The sequence below is a fragment of the Saccostrea echinata genome, unplaced genomic scaffold (assembly GCF_033153115.1).
Source record: "Saccostrea echinata isolate AGI-Se365-2 ecotype Australia unplaced genomic scaffold, CSIRO_AGI_Sech_v1 ptg000030l, whole genome shotgun sequence".
In the NCBI taxonomy this organism is placed as follows: domain Eukaryota; kingdom Metazoa; phylum Mollusca; class Bivalvia; order Ostreida; family Ostreidae; genus Saccostrea; species Saccostrea echinata.
The window spans coordinates 11,603,118-11,628,625 of record NW_026889779.1 but is presented as its reverse complement, the minus strand read 5'-3'; the positions used below and the strand labels follow the sequence as shown (position 1 = coordinate 11,628,625).

Sequence of the window (25,508 nt, the reverse complement as noted above, 5' to 3'; positions counted from 1 at the left end):
GTATATGGTGAAATATTAATCATAAATTAGCATATCCATGTTCTTAAAGGCGGGGACTCCAAACTGGACAAAAGTATATTTGCAGTGCATCAGTCCCATCTATTTGAGTGCAGTAGTATCGACTCACATTTCCCTGCCTGCAGCTGCCAAAGAACCTTGTTCTATTGTTTTGACAAGGTACAATGGTCAATTATTTTGCTATTTAATCTTGAAATGTACACAGGTACTTTAATGCATTTTTTTTTTCAAAAATAAAGTATGCTTATTTAATGTCATTGATTAAACTTAAAATATCAAAGGTTTTCATAAAAATGGCCTTCTCTAATTCAATGAATACTTTCAATATATAAAAAGTGGTTTTAAACAGTTATAATACTAAGAAAAGAAGCATGAACGTTGTCGCATGGTCATTGGATCTGTGCAAGGATTTCAAATTTATCTAACAAAGCAATGTTTGGTGACTGATACATCAGATGATACTGAAACTGATGAGTTAGTGTGAAATATGAAGACATTTTTTAACAAATAAGGGAATTCATCATCCTCCAAAAGATTTAAGTTTTAGTCCCCACTTCCTTACACAAACACACACAAGCATGCACAGAGAGAGAGAGAGAGAGAGAGAGAGAGAGAGAGAGAGGTAAACTGGATAAATAATGCAAATCTATTCAAACCCTGGGTTACTAAAGGCCATGGAGTCTCACAGGAGCTCGTTGTAAATTACAGTCAGAAAAAGATTTGATAATGACATTAGGGAACATATTTTGCTTAGGATTACTTGAAAATATAGCTTCCAGCTCTTGCGAGGTTATCTATGGATAAAGTACAATTGGTAATATATATGGGACTAAAATGGTATTACAAAAAAGAAGTATGAAATCTTTTTAGAACAAATGCTTGCTTTAGTCATAGACTAAGTATCCAGACAAGCTTTGCTATTATAGCATATATGTGACGTCAACCCCCTTGGCTGCACTTCCTATTCACTGTTGCGGTACCGCGCTTTGTTTAATTAACAGCTAATAATTCCAAAACATTCTAGGAACCACCGCGTCGCTTGGAAAGTTCTCACTAAGATTGTTGTAGAACCGCTGCGCATGAACGCACCACTGTGATCTGCTAATAGCTCCAATTAGCCAACACCGATCAACACCTTCAGCAGGTGTCAAAATTATGTGCACACAGACTGGTACAAAATCCCTATAACACCAAGGTAGAAATTAGACAAACTCCCACAAACATTGTTTAAATAAAAAAACAAACGCCCTGAAATAGGATATTAGCATGGTTTTGTCTACACTCTACAAGAAAATATGAACGTGAGGCTTGTTTTTAATTGACCATTCCTATGTTTCATATTGTAAATATATTTTCTTTCCTGTATCAACGTCATCATTATTATCAGCAGCCTGTTTTTTCTATACCCTTTGGCGGGTTCCGAAAGGTCGTTGCCCATCCGATCCACGAGCTTTAAATTTTGCAACCCTTATTCCCAAGATATAATTTTTATTACAATACAACATCAAACAATCTATAACTGAATCAATGATTTAATTTCCTCAGGAAGACTTTTATTGCCAAAAACAGTAAATAAAGAAAACATTATTTATTCACCATTCATTCTTGCTAATTCAGAGTTGAAACAACTTTATTCTAACTTTAATTTTCATAAATCACTTCAATCTACATGGAGCATATCAAATATTCATATCAAATATTCATAATCATTAGTCAAAATGGCAGCTTTACGTCTATTGTATGGAGAGTTCCATTTCTTTTACTATTTTTCTAGGAAATTTCACCCAAGTCCAGAAAGTTCCTCTGTTACCTCCCCTCATTTTATCACAGAATTTGACACAGAACGGAAGCACGTGATAAATATATCAATTCAAGCAAATAAAAAAGAGCAAAGAACCATTCATTATGATGTACATGAATTATGAACAGAACAATTGACCTTTTTTTACATATAAAATTGAATTTGTAGAACACTCATTTACCAACACATTTAAGCTTGAGCTTCAGAAAGACAACGAATCGATCGTAAAATCTATGGAATGTAATCTGATTGATGATACAAACACTCGGAAAACTATTTAGCAATCAACATAGTGAAAAGTTATGTCTTTGCTCAGTATGTGTTTATTCTTAAAGCCCGTGTTTTACGACATTGTGGTGAAGTCAATCATATGTCGTAAACGGCACATGGCATCGGTGTCCTGAAACTGATGGCGTTCTTTTTCATTAAGAAATGATAGAAATATTCGCAATCGGAAAAGCCGGAGTGCATGGTTATGAAATCATTATCATCACAATTATAGTCTCTCACTATTCACTAAACGATACTATCAAAACGATCGGATGTATAAATTGTCCAATACACTAGGTTAAAAATTCCAAAACAAATCGGAAACAGAAAGCGACAGGCTACATCCAAATACATAGCGTGCAACAATCCGGAAAGTTCTCGATGTTTCTGAACAAGAGTTGGGTCCATTTCAGGATCTAGTCGCATCAGTCCCTTGTCATCCACTAAAACCTGAAGTGGAAAATAAACATTTACCTAACATATCCATCAACAGAAGAGCTGCTTAAACATTGCTTCTAATCTAAATAAATAAACCTAATGGCTATCAAATTCACTGGTACCTGACACCATTTTTGGAATTGATAAACTATAAATGGCCAGTTGTTTGGGGAAAAAAATGATAAAAGTTACCCTTTCTTGAATCAGGAGATGTATTAAAATATTAATTGTCTTTAAAGGTAAAATATCTATAATTAACAATTTGAGCCTATTTGGAAATTCAATAAAAAATATAACATTTAAAATTTCTTGAAATGTATCTACGGATACTTCGATTAGGGAAAAAGAAGACAGATTGCTTCCTTCAATCATGAGCGACTAGAGGTGAAGAGCTACATGGAGAGTTGAATGTTTATGTTTTGGCGCTCGAAGGGCTGATTATCAAAACTTCACAGCCAGCCTCGCTTTCCTTTGGTGATAACCACGTGTGATTTGGGGAGAATTCGAACATAGCCATCTTTCGATCATTCCTGATATTATTTTAGTAAATGTCTAAGTGTGCAGTGTTTTCTTTGCCCCTAAGCTAAATATTTTTCAGTATGAAAAATGATTTTTTTTCCCTTCCATCTGTTTCCACAACAATGTTAAGTTTGTTCAACAGACACCATTAGCAACACATTAAAGGTTAATAGACCCGAGTTTTGAATCGTTGACATGCACTCAATTTTGTCAGGAAAATGGACAGATATGTAGATATTTGTTATCAGTCTAAAGACATACCCCTGATCCTTTCCTTTTCTTTCTTTTTTCACTCAGAGTTGGTAGGAGAAACATTTTTTTGAAACTGAATCCTTTGTTGCTGTCCTTTCTAGCTAGCACATTGGCGACAGCGAACTCAATGAGAGCCGCAAACACGAAAACTAAACACGAGGACATCCAGATATCAATGGCTTTAGTATATGAGACACGGGGAAGGGTGGCATTAACTGTAGAACTCTGTTGCGTCATTGTCAGTACAGTCAACACACCCAGGGAAATCCGCCCGGGCACGGCATTCACATTAAGCCAAAAAGAGATCCAGGACAACATGACGATAAGCATGCTGGGAATGTACATTTGAACCAGGTAGTATCCTATGTCTCTCACTAGGTGAAACTCGGCTTGAAGGAGGCTATGATTTCCTGAAAAGAATGATGCTTGAAATTTGTTTATTTTAATTTTGATTTATAAAAGGTTGACTATTTTTATGCCATTTTTTGTCAAGCTTATTGACTGATGCCCTTGTGCATTTAAAAAAAGTAGATTAATTGAATCATCATTGCAAGTTTTATATGAAATTATTTTCAAAAACATTAAACAAACATTAACCAGTTGATGTCCTTACAATATACATATATATATATAGAGAGAGAGAGAGCGCGCACTCTCTAACCAACAACACTGTATATCGCATGTGTCGGATGTACGTCATGGAAATTTAAACAAAGCACTAAAAATTGACCATCGACACGAACAATTAATAACTGTTAAATTTTATTATATTATTTTAAAAATATTATTTTATTCTATAGCCATGATCAAGTTATGATTTTGCTACCTGCCCCTCTACGTTCGTTAAGAGTCTTGAGTGTGTGCTTTTCAACGACCCGGAACTGATTCATTTCTATGTTGTCACTGATCTCCACAGGTATCTCGACCCTCTGAGTCACGTTAACCAGGCCGGGATGGCTTTCATTTCCGGGTTTTTCCATCCCTGCCCACTCCAAAATAATGTTATCTTCGTTGTAGCTGACTATCATTGACAAGATATTGATAACGGTTAATTGTGTTGATACAAATAAATCTTTATTGTTTTTGAGAAAAATTTAATTTTTTATATGATGTTTAATGAATACGTACAACTCTCCATTTCTATCCTGCAGACTTGTTTGTCGAAGGGATAGTTTCTTAAATCCATTGGACAACTAAGGGTTAGTGACAGTCTGAAGAAAAATCAAAATCAAATATAAATAAGCAACTTAAAATATTTCTTTTAATATTTCAAACCCTAAGAGAGAGGAAAGGATAGGAAATTCTATGATCATATCAATGAAGGTTGAAAATTATAGAAAGAATTCTGTAAAAATAATTACAATCCAAGTTCAAACGCTGAATTTAAGTGACTTTTACATGTACATGGGTAAAAAGGGTGTGATCTTTTGGCGGATGAATGAAAAGAGAACTCGCGCGTACTTTGCCACCTGTTGAACGTTTACAGGGCATGATCAATGAAAAGCACTATAAAGTAAAACGCAAAAAAAGAAGAATTTTTGAAGGTATTGAGCTCTAACGAGGAAGCTCATAGGCTTATTTCCTTAATAAATGGAAACGTTTTTGCCATAGACCCGTCAAAATTGTTGTCCTAGAAGGTTTATTGTTTATCTTTCGTCGATCACAACAGTGAACTACCAGATTAAATAAATCAAAAATAGAACTCCACCATGCCGCTTGTCAAAATGGAACATTTTCTAAATACCATGTAAATATAACCAGATTTGCCAAGTCACCTTTCATTCCCCTCTGATCGTTCCTAATCACCCCACATTTCAAACAAGATCAGCTTGTCAGAAGCTACATTGAAATGCCGTGAAATATCGGTGCATATTAAATGTTTTCCCAATTCCATTGCAAGGTTTAATATACAGCTTTAATTTTATTCAAAGTTCAACGTCTATATAAGACGAAATTTTTGTTCGTCTTGGGACGTTGTCAGATTAATGATATTGTGCAAAACTGACGTCAAAAATTGTGTTTATTTTTTTGTAATTTGAACCCTTTTTTCCCAAGTTTTTTTTTTATTATTTCATTTTGTTTATTTTTTTTTTAATTTGATTTATTTCATCTGATCTAATTTCAAATCTTTATGCTTCTAAGTAATTTTGTCGTTTAAGAACTTTGATAGCACTGGTTACAGGTTTAACCTTTTATAAAGTTTCATTCTTTGTAGGGAAAAACTGATTTCAAATTGAAATGTGTAGATTTATACCTGACAGTGTAAGAGACTTTGCCTCCACTGTACACACGTAACATTTTATTTGGCATGAACACTTGGTGGATAAATGCTTTTTTCTCATTAGGAAAAAACAAGTCAGGGGTCCATATGTTGTCAAGTCTCTTAGAGTCAAACTCCAAAACAATATCCTCATTACCGGAAGTCCACACCGTAAATCTGGCGTCCAGCCAACTCAAGTGTAGCATTATACTCACTGTAAAGTCCTACAGAATAGTAAAAATATGCAGCATTGATCTCAAAGTTTAGTCCAACAGAAAAAAATGAAATACCGTAGATTTCAAAATTTTACGCGAAAAATTATTATCGCGTAATTTTGCGAGAAGCACCACTCGCGAAATAAAATTACTCGCTTTTATTTATGTTGACAAAATACATGCAAAATCTTTCAATCAATAGTCCAAATCGCGAATTTATATTCTCGCGATTTTATGTTTTGGAATCATTACGCGATATTGAACACGCTTAAAATAAGGAATCTTCAGTATGTACCATTAATCTCAAAGTATGGTCCCTCAGAGGTAAAATTTATAGATTTATCAGTATAAGATAAACCATGTTTAATTAGAAAATTAATTAACTAATTAATCGAATTTTATCAAGGATAAAACGTTTCTAGATAATTCATTCTGTTAAATTACACGTAAAATGTAAGAATTGTGTAAACATTCATTCTAAATATATTACAACTGTATCATTGTTTTGAACATGAAAAAATGACGTTTTCTAAAAACGTTTTACGTACCATATACAACAAACAAACAAACAAACCTACCATATCTACTTCATTAATGGAATCGAAACTGTCGATGGCAAGCTGACATTCTACTTTTGTTGCAAAGTCTAAAAATAAAAGAATTACAATTTAAAAGTGTAGTATAACTGACAACCTTGTTGTCAATTTTAATTTAAGTAAAATCAATCACTGATATGCTCCTCTCTCCCCCCCCCCCCATTTTAACCTTTACTTGTAAAAAACGTAGAGTTAACGCAGTGGTAGGGTGACCGTATTTTGCAAAAAGTTATTTTTTGTACAGTTTTGATCCGATTAAAATAAAACTTAGTAAACAAGTAGATTACCTTCAAAAGCTACAATTTTCTTTATCGTTTTTTTTTTAATTTCAGTGATGAATGTTGCCATGGTAAGTAAAATTACAAATTTTGATGAAAATCTTCAAAGCACTACTCTTCTCACAGTTTTGGTCCGAATTCATTGAAACTAAGAACACTAATAGACTATAGCAAGATACATGTACATAAATTTAAAATTGATCTTTCGATTAGGATAGGTATAGAGGGAAGGATTCAATCTGTGATATTTGCAAAACAAGTTGACTTAGGGGAACAGCTGCCGGATAAAACTGAAAATATTAGAAATGCGTCCAATCTCTCTCCTTTTCTCTCTCTCTCTCTCTCTCTCTCTCTCTCTGTGTGTGTGAGAGAGAGAGAGAGATAACCAAACTGGAAGCAAGTGACAATTCATCCAAAATAGACTTCGCCGCTCTTCGTGCGCTGCTGTGTACATTATCACCTCAAACGCAAATATCGATTCGCGATAACCTGGTGGTAGGGCGCTCGCTTCATGATCGGTAGGTACCGGGTTCGATTCTCATTCCCGGCGCAGCGTCAAACCTACACGACGTTAACATAAATAGTGACTGTTCCTTCGCCAAGCGATGATCTCAGTTGGCAAGACATTACCTGAGACTGGGTCTCGTGCGGTTTGACTGAAGAGGAAGATCTAAATTAAGAGTGTATGCTATGTACATGTGTCCAGTAATACACATCAATCCTCGCCCCAACGGTCGTACATCATAAATGTACATAATACTGATTTACATTGTACAGATCTTGACAAAATATAATTCTTTCAATTACTAGTCTAAAGGCTTGATCGCTTTAAATGCAAGGTTGCAATTTTGCATCATCATTACCAGCTAGTAATCTTGGAAATGACACTGAAATATATGTCAGTCCAAATATCTCGCTGCGCATTGCTTTTACATAAGCTGGATTGCTGCTTTCCTACCACAAATGGAATCAACTCCCCCTTTTTTTCCTGGGGTATGTTATTTGACAAGCAATTAACGCGCAGGAGTGACGGGGTTGCGGGTGGATAATAAGATACTCGCACTGGGAACAGTCCCCTTATGATTGCTATTGGACGCGAGATTGCCATCAATTATTACCTACAATTATTAATCAATTTAAGTCCGAGGGGATCTGATTGACCGTAAGAGAATGGTATACACCATAAACGTGACTCAACTTGCGGTAAATTGTGTTATATTGGTTTTTGGAGGTCAATAGTAAGTTCCGTATTACATTCCCTATTTCAAAGAGCTTAGCTGGATAGTTTTTAAAACAATGAAATAGCATAAACATTCTTTTTTTTTTAAAGATTAAAAGCATAAATTGACGTCATTCTAGATTATCTATAGAAGATAATTCAAAACTATCTGAGTCAGCAAAATGGATGCAGAAGCTACTACTTTTTTGCAATCTCTTTACCAATTCTGTTCTTGTTTTGAATCATTCAAAATCTAGGCTAATTCTAGTCTTTGTGAGTATATACAAAAAAGAAACTCTTTATCCAACGAGGAATTGCTAGTCGGAGACCCTTTCATTTATACAGATATTAAGTGATATAGATTTTTGTGAGTAGTGAAACTTTGAAAGTTTGACGTCAGACGCAGTGAAACGTTGTAATGTAATTTGATAAGATAGAACACGGTTTGTTGACCATAAAAAATTACTGTTAACTCCAAATACTTACATGTACGAAGTGATTTATCATTTACCGTGCATCCTTGTTTAAATGGCAGGGGACAGTTTTTCAAATCCAAACATGTACCGATGGGTTGGCAAATAAAATTAAAATAGATACCCGGAGACAGTTTTTGGGGGCTATGTAATTGCACTTCTTTTCCCAAAGGTAAAAAAAATATATCAACATATAGCATGTAATCTGCATATTAGAGTGCACGTGTACCGAAAATGCAGTTGAGGGTTTCCCCAGATTTGGGCTTGTTTTTCCTAGATTTGAGTCTCATCCGCAACCATACAGCCCGCTCCTGAGCAAGGGGGATAAAACACGCAGCATTCTGTAGATCAGTGTATGTCCTAATGAAAATTCACCAATTGATTGTGGCCAGTTCACCTTCCCTCAAAGATACAGACGTCCTTCTCAGTCCTACAGCTTTCCTGCTGAATCTCCTCGGTAACTGACAACGTGTCTTAGTTTTCATTTACAGCTGCTCTGTGTATGCTAAGCATCATAGCGACACCTACATACTGCACATCATTTATTGCATAAGCACTCTGCTACACTGCACATAATACCCCATCATTATTCCTTTTTCTTCATAAAATATCACATCAAACAGGGGATTTCTCAGTTTTTAAGAAATTTGACCGGGTTTTAGTACGAAACTATCCCCTTCCACTTTATAGGCACAAGAAAATGCAACAGGGTTTTTTTTAACCTGCATTTTCCAAAGAAAGTGCCTTGAATCTTGTTTTTGTCTTGGTCCGTACGTCCGCCTATCACAATATTTTCTTCCTCAAACTACTTTAACATTTTAAGCAAAAGCCAACTCATCTTTGGAATATGATTGGTGGTACCTTGAACATGTGCAAAAGGATTCTGAAATTTTCATCTTCACCCTGGGGGCCAAATTGGAGTATAAAAAGTTTTTTTTCTAAAAAATAAACTGGTTCCCTGAACCCTTCTTACAGTTTTAGCCCATTCATATTTTGGAATATGATCGAGAGTGTCCTGTAGATGTGCAATGAGGTTTCGGAATTTCGATTTTCACCCTGGGGCGATTGGGGGTCAAAAACGACGGTTTTCTACAAAAAACCTGGTCCCCTGAACTCCTCTTAAATTTGCACAGTAGCCAACTCATCTTTTGGAATATGATTGGTGGTGTCCTATAAAAGTGCAATAAGGTTTTGGAATTTTTATTCACCCTAGGGGCCAAGTGGAGTCGAAAAACATAGTTTTTTTGTCGAATTTTAGAATTATTTGTGGCTTCTTCTCTTGTTCTCCAAGTATGAAGGTTAACATTTAGAGGCAAAAACTACGTACGGGTATTACTTTCTTATGGCAGCATCTAGTTGTTTTGCTTTTTTTTTTTTTGGTTTTGTTTTTGTTTTTTGAAATTAATGCTTCTTACGTGAGAATGGTTACCCATAGAATCCCTATTTCAGGTATTTCATGTAATTTAGTCTAAAACTGTAAAGAGAGCTCATTTCAATATATTGTCTAGGTGTATTTATACAGTTTAATTTCGTGGGTAAGAGAAGACTTCACGAAACATTCCAATAATTTATGCTTTAATTGTTATAACGTTAATTTACCTCTTACATCAGGACACGTTCATAAATTATGTTATAGACCTTACCAATATATATCTTATATGTTATGCGTGCTTATCATGATATCTTAGATAACAGAGAGAGAGAGAGAGAGAGAATACACAAACTGTTTTCTCTTAACGACTTGTTTCTTTATATCGTATATTCAAAAAACGATTATTTGCTTTTTTATGTGATGTGTTCGACGGGTTAATCGTGAAGAAATGTAAAGTTCTCTGAATCTGATAAATTAAATATAGACCATTGCAAAGAGGTTCGACAAAAAATATGTAACCTGCATGTCATTTGCAAGGAAATTAATTTTAAAACCCAATAACACGTTTTTAAATGAAAAATTTTCCTTGTCATTTTTAACAACCCGAAGACTCTCCACTTCAGTTTTGCCAAATCTCAGATTTCCGACGTGGAGCCAAACCGTACAGCATCTAATTTATTTCCATTATTTATTTAGCTTATTTACATAACAAACAGTGCACGAACAGTAAACAAGCCTTGATGTTAAGTATGTTAGCCAGTGGTGTTTTGGACACAGTGTCTCTGGCCAAATGAATTATGCATAGTTTCAGTGAAATGAACTGTCTCAGATTTGACTTTTCTTTTAAGATTGTATACAACTTTTTTTTCAAGGCTTTGATATAAGTTTAATTTTTTTTTTTATGATGGCACAGTTGTTTTTACATCGTAAGGATAAGTAAAATTCTCTTCCATTGCTATTAGAAAAAGGTTGTATCCCAATTTCGTTGCCTTACTAAATTTAAATTCTTAATTATTTCATTAAATTTATTCCATGCCACGATAAGTTTGATTGTGTCAATTCTAAATAAATCTAGGTTCTAAGGTCAAAATAATGCCAAATTTAAAAAAAAATCTAAATTTATTTTTTGAGATATTAAATAGAGGAGTGTTATAGTCATACAAATGCATGTAGATGTTAAGAATATTAAATATTAAGTCAGCAAACCATTCTTTCTTGCAATGATAACGTCAAATGCAAAATGAGTTTTAAAGCAAGCTGGGAATATACACATTTGTTTCTTCTTTTAATCATAAACATTTCGGTTAATCGTGCCCCTCACGATATCAGAAATAAACATATTTTCCAATGCATAAATTCTGTGGAATCTCTGTCTGGCAACCATTCTACGATTAATATTTCTCTGGGTCGCTGTGTCTACGATTTGACATCCGTAAAATACCGAATATACCTTCAACAGATTTACGGCTTTGTTTTCTTTATGTGCCAACAGACAAGAAAAAGTGCAAATAGTAATAATCCAACAATTTAACACAAATCTATCCCTGTCACTCTTACCGTCGTTAAAATTTGGCGGCGAATTACCTATCTTCTGTTCGATCAGGGCCAACTGCTCAGTTCTGAAAAATGGAAACAAATGATTTAACGTCGGCTGAAAGAAAGAAATTCTATGTATTTTTTTTGGAATTACCACTTATTAATACTGAAGAAACATTATCATAAATGGTATTCCCCCCTTCGCAATAAAACAAATGTCGGGATACAAATGCAAAATGACAAAGAAAATACTATAGTGTGTACATTATTTCAAGCGTATTGTTATTCATTGACAGAAGGTGCTAATCCCTATCAAAATCAAAGTACTGAAAGTACTGAAAGCCGGGCTTTAATATGTTCGAGTGTATTGTCTAATCCTGAATTAGTACATATTTTAAAATCTTTCTTTCTGACCATTGATATTTAACAGATCGAGTTTGTATGATTATAATTAACAATAACCCGTCTACCAATAATTAAAATTTACGGTCCAGAACCCAACGTTAAGACCCCAGGATAGGACTTGGTGATATTTTTAATGAAAATACATTTATACCTTTCTAAACATTAAGCTCACAATGGTTATGCATGGTAACAGTGCACTTTGAGTGGTTTTGCTGATTCATACAGGCACATATATAGTATCGGAGGTGCTAGGGGTGTCACCATTTTTCAAACATAAACTTTTACAATGGACAATGTACATTGAAAGGTTGATTGACTCTTCGCAATCAAATTTAAATTGGAACTTTCAACTCACTCTTCGTAATATAAACCAGGTATTTATCACGAGCGACGAACAGATTTACTAAAAGCAAAATGGATAGTCTAATTTTAATTAGATTGTACCCATCATTTTTTTGTAGCATATTAAAAGTACGGTAATTTGGTAATGAATTAATGAAATTCGAAATGTGAAAGTAAGTTGTAGCCCACCCCTACTCCTTCTCCAACGGAATAGGATTTTTTGGGTTTGGACAATTCTCCTTTTTCTGATAATGATACTACATGCCTGTATTAATCAGAAAAGAAATATTCTTTATTTTTGGTCCTCTAGGAAACCAGCTGCACGAAAATTATAATTATCTAATCTTTATGACATGAATATGAGTCTAGTTCTAGTTCCAGGTTCGGCCATAATGGTCATTGTCTGAGAAAATCATGATGTATTCAGGTCTTTATGGCTCGTACATAGATGGCTCTTCATTCTGAACAGGAAGTTTTGAAGCAAAGACTAACCAACTTTTTATGAAAAATTATAATGTGTTGTACTTAGATAAAGACTAATGAACATTATTTTTTATATGTTGTTTTCTTTTAATTATATATTAACATAAACGATTTTTATTTCCCAGCACCCTTGAGAGCTTGCATATGTTTTAAGACCAATTTTTTTTGGAATGCGCGCGCACGCTCAATATACTGTAAAGCGCTTTGGGAGCACATGCGAGATGAATCCAATTAAGGTGAGAAGTCTCGAACAAAATTTTCACATTCAAAATATACCATTGACTTTTCACTAAAAATTTGATCTGAATTTGTAAGCATAAAAATTTTCGACGCTAAATTGATTGTTAAATGGGTATAAATAATTTATATATTATACATAAACATATTCACATGAAATTTCTATCTTAAAGTTTACATTTTTATTTATTTATATTCCATGCTTCACAGGATATAAATCTTTATCCCAGTCATTTAAATCAATACTATTAAATTAAAATATTAACCAAATGGAATCGCATTGTTTATTTCATATTATGAAAGAAAAGAAATAGTTTTGAACTTCATTTACATCACCTTTACACAAGATCTTAGTCGCCCGCGTGGCGCAGTGGTAAGAGCGTCTGCTCTAGAGTCGCGAAGTAAGGAGTTAATCCTTACGTCTCGGGTTCGAATCCCACTGTGGGACGTGGAGACCGGTCCTTCCGTTGAGACCGTATAAACCGAGGGCCCGTGTCGCAATAGGTGCTTGCACGAAAAAGATCCCTCACTGCTCAATGGCCGTAAGTGCCGAGTATAGGACAAAATTTGGAGCTCTCCACCGTCAAGTGGTAGTGTCTCCATATGAGTGAAAAAATTCTCGAGAGGGACGTTAAACAACATACAAACAAACAAACACAAGATCTTTACCATCATAAGGATTTTTGTTCGAAATTATTTATTAGAAAGGAGAAAGTTATTTTAATTGCATTCAGGGTTATCGAAGTAATACCGTATTTTCAAACCCTTTTCTTTAAACGCATTCAAATCTTAACTTTTTTATTTGAGTAGTAATATATATATTGAAAACATTTCAGCATTACCAGTATTACAACTGTAAGATTAATCTTCATGAATATTTACATACATACATCATTAGGCTAAAAAAAATTTGTTTGTTTCCGGTTATACCCGACTGACCTCCTACACATTTTTTTTCAGAAAATTACGAGTATCCGTAACTGTCTCTTTGTTTTACGAATTCGTAATGGCGGCGCACTTGTTTGCTGCAAGTAGTCGGTGTTCGCTGTTATTTTATGCCGTTAATATAATAATAAAATCATCATCTTTTTGCAATTATTTTGAAAGGAAAATTTTAATAAATTGTCTCATGTTAAGCCGTTTTCACAAGATCAACCCTGAAAATATCAGCAGGAATTAACACGGTATCGTACCAAATTACATCTGATAAATGACCACCGATGTTTTTAAAATTCATTATTACATTAAATTTCTTGCCATTCAAGACACCTTAACGCTATACTGATCTTAAAAAAAAAAACAATTACAGATATCACGACATTGTCAGTGGGCTTACTGTTTATACATGCATCACGGACGTAAATAAATATAGGTCAGACTAATTATACTATAATATCAGTAAACGAACAAAATTGTCATACATTTTTTTTAAATTCTACCAATAACATATGGCTAGTGAGGGGAATATATAAGTCATTTGTTTTATTTAATGTCACTAATTTAAACATTTAAGGTAACTAATTTTAACTTTTAAGAAAACAATTAATTTTTTTACAAAAAATGTTTGCCTGTCAATTGCCAAACTTTTTTTTAAAAGAATGTTGAACCATATGGTTTGCTGATTTTTCTTTAGATAGATTTGAATTAGAATTTAATGTTAAAAAAAATTAAATTCATATTGGTTTAATAATTTATGTAATTCATAGTTAAAGAAATGCACATATTTTTAGAGATATTCTTAAAGTTTCAAACAAACACTACTTTTATCGCCGACTAGATACACCAGATACACCATGTACAATTGTCATGCGACCTAATTCAGGCATAACGCACTTTAATTCTTTAAACTCCAATTTACTTATCTACAGGTATTTATTTGCTGAAAGACAAAACAGAGAATATAACCACTCACATAACATCGACGAAAACGATATGAAATATAGGCAACCTGTCGAAAAGCCCGCGCTTATTGAAAATAGTTCGCTTACAATATGCATTCAGTAGCGTATGTGCACAAATTGTTATATCACGGTAATAATAAACTAAATATCTAATTCCTCTTTCAATTTAATTCTCAAACAAAAATATTGATCAATAAACAATTCCGTAGATTGAGATGTAAAAAATATTTGTTTAAGTATCGTCTTTCAATGTGACTATTTTGTTTATCGGAAGCGTCTGCTTTGACGCTGTTAGGCTTTTTGTTTACTTTTCTGAACATATGCTATTTATAGTAAGGCAGTCGATCACGATGCCTACAGCCAGGACTTTGCTTTCAGCAAAGCCCGGCTAAAAATTAAGCTAGTTAGAACCTCTAAAATCAAAATTTTCAATTACATGTACAATTGAATTCTTATAACATATCAAAATTACACTTAAAAAAATTAAACAGCATCTAATTAAAAAATAAACGTACACAATTAAAAATTGTACAGCATCAAATTACAGCTACAAAAATAGGCTAAAAATAAGATATTTATGAAAGGCTATATCTTGCGTTGGAAGGATTTTAAGACGAAAATTATCAAAATCTACACATTTGTTTTATTCAGTATGCTGGAACTTTGGCCATACATATTTTTACTCATAGACACTTTTACGTTATTTATCCGTCATATTTTGCCAAAAATTGTAGATAGGACTGATATATTGAGAAAGTCAAGATAAAATTAACTTCGTTTTTAGCCTGAAATATGGATAATTTGACCGGTATTTCAAAATTTACATCACTGGCTCCTACTTTTTATTTCATTTTTTGAATTAATAGGATACTCCTATCAGATCAGCACTAAATTTATTAAAAAAAAAAAAAGCTTGATACAAGAAAATATAGTATGTGGTTAATTAGGATTTTAATATCAAAAATTTGATATTTTATTAGTGCAATGTGTCACAGAACAATACAGGTACATTATTGGGCAATGTTTATTTCCAATAATGTATTTTAAAAGATTTCTCCATAAAAAAAGATTATATTAATTGCAATGTTTACATTTGATAAAATATTATTAAGAATTAAGTAATTAAGAGTGAGTCTCCAGTAAAACCATGTTAAATGCAAAAAATTGTCCAGAAATAGGGCTTTAAAAGTGAAATTACTTGATGTTTGATTCAAATATATACGTTTAACAGCTGTTAATTTAAGCATTTAAAGTGACATAAAATTTTGAATCGTATAGATCTATTTTAGTAATAGCATTTTTCATTTATTGGTCATTTTTTAAACGGATTTTTCATGGATCTTGCCAAAAAAAATTCCAATTTAAATCAATATTTTTTGTACAGATTTCATGAAATATCCAACTTTTTGCAAGTCAGTGACAAACATGGACAACCTCTTTTTAAATTCTTGTGACCTTTTGCACTTTACTTGGTGTTTTGCAAGGTTCCAGTTTTATCAAGTACTAGTATACATTTTCATTCATGCAGAAAGGCCTCAAATGTTATTCCTATACAGCCTCTTTTTTATTCTTACATAATTTAAGTAAGATTATCCTGCCCAGGGGTAAATTTATAAGGATTTCAATACATGTATGTTCAATTTTTAAGTAGTTTTACCACAAGAATCAAACTGTTTTCATCGGAATAAATAAAGGAAAAGGATAAAAAAAAATACGTAAATCTTTGAATAAACAATTTAATTGCTACAAATAGTTATGTTTATTGATGGAAAATAATAAATTATCCATCGTACATGTATTTTTAAACTTTATTTCAATGTCGCAAGAATATACGCTTATTTTTAACTTTAAAATAATAGTTTTAAACTTTCTAACAGCAGGAAACTATTTTCTAATTTAATGTTTTTAAAATAACAGCGTTATCATTAAAAGTAAACTTCTTATTACTAGCAAAATTTCATTTACAAAGAAAAGTTATGAAAGAGTAATTGACAGGCTCTCAGAGTTATCGCCCTTGAAGAGCGCTCTCCTACTACTGGAAATAGGAAAGACAGAAAGTTTTTCCCTACTGATATTCTAAAAAAAAAATTCATCTTAATTTGCGGTACAGTGGAGTTATGACTAAAAAATGTTCATCCGAGTTCAACCTTCCATACATTGCCTTTTATTAAGACAAACCCACATGTATATAAAATCTGTACAAACTGTGAATATTGACAAGAACATAGCAGAGGGCAGATGGATTGCATATCTTATATTATATGGATCTCTCAGACTCTTTTGTTTTGAATTATTATACTGTAATACCAAAAACACAAGGATGTGCTGGTTATACTCTGGAAGAGTCAATTGAGGATAAACCTGGAGAGAAAAAAAATGCCCACAGAGTTACCTGAAATTTGTGGGCAGGTTATACTATTCACATTTATTATAAATCTCAATATATTTTCCCTATCAATTTAATAAGGCTACCATGCCAAGCGTCGCCATAAAAGTTTTTTTTTATACTGTTGTTCAGTAATATGCATACTGACCACAATTTTCTTTCCGATTTTGAGATATGCTACAAGAGTAGATACATATATCTAAAATATATTTCTCAAAAAATGAATAAATAAAAGAAAAAGAAAATCCTTGATATAACCAGTGTCAGGAGTTGGATAACTTAAATTCTGCCATGGAAAGGCCTGCATGCTCCAAGTTAAAAAAAATGGTTGATAGTTTCTTATTAGAATTATAACAGTATCAATCGTTACATCGCAGTCTTAGAGACTCGTTCGTTTGTCCCTCGAAATGATGCTTGGAAAGGTCGTAACCTCAGTTCATAGAGTTTTGCATTGTTACTTTTGATGTACTTCCATTTGGGTAGATGCTTCAAAAATAAATTTTCAACATCACTTATAGTCCCTCTGTAATTACAAGGGGATATTACTTTCAGAATATTTTATGTAGGATTACTAGATATCTTTGTTCTAGGGTCAAAAAGCAGCTGTATTTTATCCTTGTAGTAATAGTAGCAGTAAATGTGAATCATTAATAGCATCCTTCTATATAATGGGGGAAATAATTTTCAGTGTTTATTTTTACACTGTAACTTTAATTTCATGACAGATATTGACCCACTTTTATAACTGGGATACATACTCCCGATATCTTTGTGGACCACCGATAATTGACAACTTTTCATTAGAACGTGTCATAATGTGGACTAAATCTTTATAAGAACAAAGTGCTACAGAGCGTAATGTGAATGCAGTAAGCTTTCCAGAGATTTATTTAATGAAGTATTACCACACCGTCGGTGTCTTTGACGTTTTGTAAATATGCACAAGTATTTTTTTTATTTTGTTATTTAGATATGATAAAAAAAAAAATTAAAAAATTAATTGAAAAATAAAAAAATAAAATAAAATAAATAAATATATACATAAATCAAAGATTTTCTATGTATTTAAATATATATATATACATAAATCAAAGATTTTCTATGTATTGAGTTTATAATAAAGAATATACATACAGAGACAAAGTCTAGCCAGTTTAAGTCTTTTGGGGGACAATCTGAATTACCTCGTAACTAAATGGCGATGCTGCATATTTTCTGCCTAAGAAAGCCAATGGAATAGAGGGAGCAGATAAAACAAGCAAAAGATGGTTGAAACTTAATAGTATAGCACCATATAAAATCGATTGCATGTCACTTATTATTCTTTTGGCAATATGTAAAGTAAAAGGACTGAAAGTAACCCTTCAGTACGTCATTAGTGACACCAAATAGGGTCTTTTTAATGGTTCTGGCACCCAAATGCTGCATTATTTTATACATTTGATGGTTTCGTATCATACACAATTTACAAGAATGTCAAAGCAAGTTTATACATCATTCTGTGTAAAATCGAAATATAATGTAAAAAAGCAGAAGCAGTCAAAGATTTTGTACTAAGACGTTTAGTGCATAGATGTTAATATACATCGTATACCATCCACAATACTGTTTACATACTTTTGTATGTGCAATTTGTTCTGATTTAAGCAAATCACACTTCATAAATTACCGAGACATTTCTAAGACACTAATGGTTAAACATTGCAACATAGTAAAATCACCACTTGTGAAATCAAATCCTTTCAGTTTTGGAATATTCAAATTTAAAGAGTGCACACAATGGAAACTAGTAATTAATACATTCATAAGCATGGCACGCATAACTGTGATGTTGGCGTCATTGAGGGTCAAGCAGCATAATGATTAATTAAGAAATAACAGTATTCATTCAGCGAATGACAAATTTCCATCATCGGAGGTCCCAGTAGACTTAAAATTTCATTACTTCCTAGCTGTAGCGTAGGATGTATGTATTTGCATCAATTTATACTACTTCGGTATTCAAATACAGTTACAAATCGTGTAATTGAAATAACCTTATCACAAAATGTCACAGCAAAATAAGTATAATGTATTCCTTTTAAAGGAAGCTAATTTATTAGAAGCCAATAGACAATATAATATAGTGCAGAATATGACAACATTGCCTCCCCCCCCCCCCCCCCACCACCACCACCACCAACCCAACCCAAATGAAAAAGAGACTATCATTTATCATTTAATAACTCTTGGCTAAAGAAATAAAAGAGCTAAAGCGTAGTGATAGTGAATGAATAAACCTTTCTCAAACAAGTTCGATATACGATACATTCATTCAATATTGTTTTTTTACAATCTTAATTCATATGTGCTATGAGTGCATGTAAACTTTAGAAACTTGATATTCCCTATTCTAACGATTTTAGAAATCTTAAAATGATTAAGTCTGTAACTTTGAGTATATCTATACTTGACATAAAAATGTACATTTTTTTCTTCTAAGTCAAAATTGTGGCGAATCTGTTAATTACAAATTAAAACAAAATCCTTACCCAAATCTCAAAAAAAAAAAAAAAAAAAAAAAGAAATAGTGTTGTAACACAGCTTGGCTCTAGTTAATGTATAAGACATAAACAATGAAAAAAGCGAACAAAGCATTATTTACAGAAATAGATTCTTGAATCAATTAATAGAAATTAGAGCAGGTTTCACGAACACAAATGCGTGGTTAAACAGTTTTATTGAAGGGTGTCACGTGTGGCCATTCATGAAATCTTTGTTTACCAATATGCTCGAGAATTGCAGGATATTGCGAGGTAAGTTCAGTACCAAATTAAAGAGACTTTCCTAAGAAAGCTGTTTTTCAACACACATCAACCATAGTTTCAACTTTAATCGCTTGTCTTCTTATGTCTTCTTATGATTTCTGAAATTTCTCTCCATACACTGTTTATTTTTGCGAGCAGAAGCAGACTACTACTGCATTATGTTAAATATTACAAATCATCGACAATAAAGTCATGGAGTGCAATATGGTTGTAAAATTTAAATTTGAAATTTCTCTCTTGCAAGTTCTGATTTAATCATTGGTAATATGATTCATTAGACTAAACTAAATGAACTAAATGTTATGCGTAAATTGCATATAGAAATGTATTCTTTTAATCACCAGTTAGGATGTGGATTACAGGTCTATAGGAATTGTATTTGTGTTGCATGCAAAATCTTTTCGTCTTTTTAGTTATGAATTTACAGTATAAAATGGCGATATATTGACTCTTGTATGAGTAGTCGAGTTTCTTAAGGGAAAGATGTACATCACTCTCAATTAAGGACCCCGGATAATCAAGGATGTTAAACATGCCACACTTAAGCACGAAACCATGGTTCTATTCAACGACCGGACATTGACGTTGCGGAAGAAATATTAGCCCGTATGAAGATTTATTTTAGATTTCTTCGATCTGTAAGAATAGAAAAGAGTGAAATAAACGCCAGTTTCTCTCAGACTACGTCAACGTAATATACCGCTGAAATTGGCCGTCCCGGCAAAAAATAACTGATGGCACCTGCTACAAAAACCATCTGAAACCAGACTTTACGGATTTAGACCAATTGTCTGATAAGATTAACGGACAGAAAGATGGTACTATTTTTCTTTTCCTGTTAAAACTTAAAGCTTTAAAAAAAATTACGATGCAAATTAGAAACCTTTTAACACAGATTAAATGAAAGAACAAAACGCTAGTAATAAATGTTTCTCCTTTTAATTAGCTTAGTTATCAGTTAAATGTATTCTACTACGTGTATTCCGAGCTTTCAAGCCAAATTCCTCTTTACTAACAAGCTTCAAACCTCGAATGTTCATTATAAAAACCTTAATTCTTTGAAGTGAAACGGCATTAAAAAGTAGTGTGCTAGGGAGAAATTTTAACATTCGAACGTTCACAAATGAAGAAACACTGCCGACCAAATATACTAGTAAACGTATCCTTTTTACTTTTAAATTTCCCTGCAATTGCAGTCATAACAATGACACATTTTAAAATGATTGTTTGTGATGTTAAATTCAATTTAAATCACAGAAAAATTATAAAAGAGATATTCAGTTGCAATTCGATGCGAACGAAAGGAAAGTTGCATGGTTTACAAATTGTTCGCCGTTGTAACAACACACTATTGAGTCATGTGCTTTCAATGCTCATAAAAGAAATGTGGCATCTCTCCTATTTTAAGACCACCAGGTTTTACACAGTGTGTCTATTGTTCCCATAAAACTTTTTCTGAATTTCTGCATTTCAAAGTAAATATGTAACTGCAGTAAATAGGTCATTTTTATCATAAATTTTCTGTACTCTGGTAAAGAGTGAAGATATTGCAGATGTTTTAAAACGTGTCGTCGATGCAAAAAATAAAAGGCATTTTGTAAGTTTTTACAAAAATCAAAAAAAGTTTTAATGGATTTGAAACAAGTTAAGAAGTGCTTTGTTGTTAATGCATGTTGAGAACGTTAATTTGATTCCATTTAATGCAGCATGTTTTACATTTGTAATTTGCTTACAATTCTAGGGTTTATCGTCGATAGCTGAGAAAAGGAATTTCCCCTTCCTCTGAAATATGAAGTATTTTCATGCAGAGCAAAAATAATCAAGGTTTAAGGAATGAATGGATTAATAATGACTTAGTCAGGATGAAGTGATAGGCTTCTGAAAGTCAATCAAATAAATATGTATTTTAGTTTTATATTCAAATTACCGGTATCTTTTTTCCCCTCCCTATCATATCATCTGTATTCAAATTCATTTTACAAAGTTATTGTAAGCTATACATAAGATATTGAATTCTTCCAATAAAATATTTTAGCCTTAGTCAAGTCGTTGCTTCTTTTCATCTAGATTTTGTATACACGCAGAAAATGAATAAAAAGAAAAATCTCCCGACTTTCGCTCAGAAGTCTATATCATCATATGTTTCCTTTGGGATGAAAGATACACTGAATGGTTACCATATGTAGTTCAATTCTCATCGGCCTGCGGGTATTTAGATCGGGGTCGAGATACCCTTATGTGAATTCCAGAAAGCCTCACGTAAACGGTAGAGCTGATACATAGATCTCATGCTTCCCAGTGAGACACAAGTAGGGCTTGTATCAATCTTCAGGTCGGTTCATCTAAACTTCTCAACCCCCCTCGTGTGTTTAATAATAATTGAATGCACTTTGCACACAAGTAAGAATATGATACGAAATCTAATCGTATACAACATACATGTTTGTCATTGAACTTTTGAAAACCTGTAAGACGTGCTACAAAATCTATCTGTCCCTTAAATACATGTATCTCTTGCCTTTCATTGCAATCAGCAATTGTCCGTTATAATAGTTATATCCATTTATTTTAAAAGATTCTCCAGATATCTCCAGATATCTCGTTATTAGTGGTACCACAAAAACCTCACACGTACATGCAATACAAACCACAGCATGTGCTCTTCACAAGAAATATAGAATGTTTAGATTCAAAGATTCAAATACAATTTGCACAAAGTCAATCAGTCTATCACATTGAGGGATTGAAGAGCCACTCAACAGGCAGAATTTATAATATCTATATTGGTTCCGTACTCTCGGTTGTCTTACATGGCCAGAAGTAATAAATATTGATATTGAACATTGGTCGTATTGGTTTCTTTTTACAGCTTTCTGGTATATAATTCTTATACATAAGATAAACAATTATCTTAGAGAAGTGAACAGTGTATTAGAATATTCTTCTCGACATAAGATGCCAATGTGGTAGTAAACCTGGCGAACTTTTTTTGGATATATATATTTACATTATATATCACTGACCTCTAAAATATACTCATTGTGATCTTTCATGTGACCTGAGGGAAATTTTTCAATGGAATTTACAATATAGGAATATTTAAATAATTTATAGGTCAATAACAAAGTAATCTAGATCACTGGCACAAATATTTTAATACGGTTTATCTAATGGCAAATTCACTTCGTACTTCCATTCAATATCTGCGTAATTGCCACAGATCGAAATTTATCTATCTGACATCTGGTTTGAATGGGAGAAATAAGAAGTTAGTTTTCAGTCTTCTATTAGAGTTTCAAGTATACTTTTATCACAAATGCTTATCAAATATTTAGCTTAAATAAATGTAATATTATCACCTCTACAGCGGCTAGTTATGATACAGCAAAATAAATATTGTAGATAATTTACAAATATTCCGTTTTCCTACGCATAATTTCTTACCCTCACAGAAAAGATTTTATGAAAATATCTTTCATGATCTTCTCCATAAGCAAAGATAAAGATTGGAATATTTTAGCTCAAGTAACTTTGAAGATTTTAGAAGTGCACTCATTCATCACATGTATCAGGAATGATTGATCTTAGTTGCAAAAAAGACGAAAGATAATTTTTGCATACAACATGTAAAAAAAGAAATAAATTAATGTCTTTAAATGAACAATTAACTTCTGATTTCATCGAAGGAAAACGGTGAACATTTTGAAATTAATTAATATTACATATATACAAACTTCAACAGATCTCAGTTCATTAGACATGAGCATTAATTAATAATCTTCTCCAGGAGTAAGCTGGAGTTGCATCTTTTTTGCATTCAGAAACTTTGAAGTTTATTCCAGAATGCAATCTATCGTGTGTTTTGCTGTAATTAGCCATGAGCCGACAATTTTTCAACATTAAAACCTAGGTACAAAGAGAGAAAGCTTTCCGTTAACAAGTTATCTACGGAATGGGTAAAGAAGTAATCTCTTATATCATGACAGAATCCCGTTTAAAATAAAAAGTTCAAGAACATGTTTAGCTTCTGGTACATGTAAACGTAAACTTAAATAAAATATTGGTGGTCTTGAATAAACTGAACGTGTTGTATATATTGGTATTGAGATTTTAGTCATACTGCTTTGATAAAGAAAGCTTAATTAATATTATTACTTTATTACTTCTATTGTTCGGAGAAGTTCTTAGAAGATCAGGCAACAAAAAATATTAGTGCTGATAGATGAATGCAGTATTTCAAGCTTTATGCGATTCGTGTTCCCTCTAAATAAAGATCCTAGTTCTCAAATACATTTATAGGTATTAAACATCCTAGCTTTGGTGCAAAACAATGAACTTTTCTTCTTGGTAGACTTTGATCTGCAGTTATGAGGAAAACGTTAGGAAACTTACTCTAACTTAACGATTTTCCTTTAAAGTTTTTCTACCATGCAAGAAATGTTACAGTAGCAATCATTACACATGAAACGCAGAAAAATAAAGCAACAATTCATATAAAAATGATAACGAGGACTTGTTTAACTTACCTTGAAAAGTCTTTGAGAGACTTCGAATTGCTTCCAGTTACAATTCTGTTGCAAACAAACAAACAGACCAACACTCTAACCAAAGCCATTTTTAAGCATGTATTAAAGAAGACGTATGGCAAATTTGCACTCAGTTATTTCTTCCTGTAGAGTTCACTAATGTAAGAGTTTAACAACCAGTGCACTAATTATCCCTCTGATTTCTGAATTATATGACGTATTTTTATCTTTGGTTGTACCAGGAATAAACTGCAGTGATCTGACACCATCATCAAACACTTCATCACGTGGCATCAACAGGCACAAAATTGATGACGTATTGTACAGTCCTTTGTTATTACATCAGATTTCAGGTGCAAAAATTGAAAATAAGTGCACAATGCAGGACTAAATTAAAACCCCCTGTCGAAAGACGAACTGCCTGGATGCCAGTTACCAGCGTTTACACGGGCCTTCTCATAGCAATCGATTCCTGTAACCAAATTTCTAATATTTGCAAATCTATGCACCTTGGAAACATTCAGCTTCCACCACTAGTCAGTCAATAAACCTCGGACGCTGGCGTATATAGGGAAACGAGTAAACACTCCGTATGCTAACGTCTTTATGGGAGCAGTCTTGCTGTATAATACAACACAGCGGGATACCGATAAAAAACCAAAGCAATTGTGTAAAGTTTGACAAATTAACGCTTATAACAGAAAGATACTATATCCTGGCATAACTACTCGGAACGTACAATCAGGCTTTGGCCTTTGGTGGTTTTGTAAGGATCAGATAGGGATATTCTGATACGTAAGAGCATCGTATTTTTAACTTGTACAAACTATCTATTCTCGTTTCCCTATGATGGGATCACAGAGAAACGAAAGGGGGAAAAAGCAGAACACAGATGAGTTTATTTCATGATTTTAGAATTTAATTAAATTTCGTGTAATTCTTGAGGTAAGTCATGTATCAGGTGACTCATCAGATGCAGGTTGGGTTAAATGAAGTTAACATCGTAGCTTAAAGGAGAAAGAAGAACGTGTATACGATAGTTATCAGATTCTTTGGGTGTGATCTCAAGCAATCGTTTGACGGAATCTCTTAAAGCTGAAGATCCTTGATGAAGGATTACGCAGACTTTTATATCGGATCTCTCTGAATCTTTCACTGCTGTTATTCTAAGCCT

At 32.9% G+C, this 25,508-nt stretch overlaps 1 protein-coding gene across 1 annotated transcript; it reads right to left on the bottom strand.

Annotated features, from left to right (window-relative positions):
• Positions 1 to 1,534: 1,534 nt before the first annotated feature.
• Positions 1,535 to 25,053, bottom strand: LOC133197306 (glycine receptor subunit alpha-3-like). The gene is made up of 8 exons (XM_061333265.1): positions 24,335 to 25,053; positions 11,269 to 11,330; positions 6,352 to 6,419; positions 5,553 to 5,782; positions 4,427 to 4,509; positions 4,125 to 4,319; positions 3,308 to 3,708; positions 1,535 to 2,539 (listed from the first exon to the last, which is right to left on the bottom strand). The coding sequence occupies exons 1-8, from the start codon at positions 24,421 to 24,423 to the stop codon at positions 2,336 to 2,338; spliced, it is 1,332 nt and encodes a 443-aa protein (XP_061189249.1). The 5' UTR covers positions 24,424 to 25,053; the 3' UTR covers positions 1,535 to 2,335.
• Between the last annotated feature and the right edge of the window lie 455 nt (positions 25,054 to 25,508).

Excerpts from the sequence above, each read along its gene's own strand:
- LOC133197306 (XM_061333265.1), bottom strand. The coding sequence starts at position 24,423 with ATGGCTTTGGTTAGAGTGTTGGTCTGTTTGTTTGTTTGCAACAGAATT. Across the intron at positions 5,783-6,351 it reads CCATTAATGAAGTAGATATG|GACTTTACAGTGAGTATAAT; the intron begins GTAGGTTTGTTT and ends ACTATTCTGTAG. Across the intron at positions 2,540-3,307 it reads AGAAAAGGAAAGGATCAGGG|GTTTTAGTGGATGACAAGGG; the intron begins GTATGTCTTTAG and ends TTTCCACTTCAG.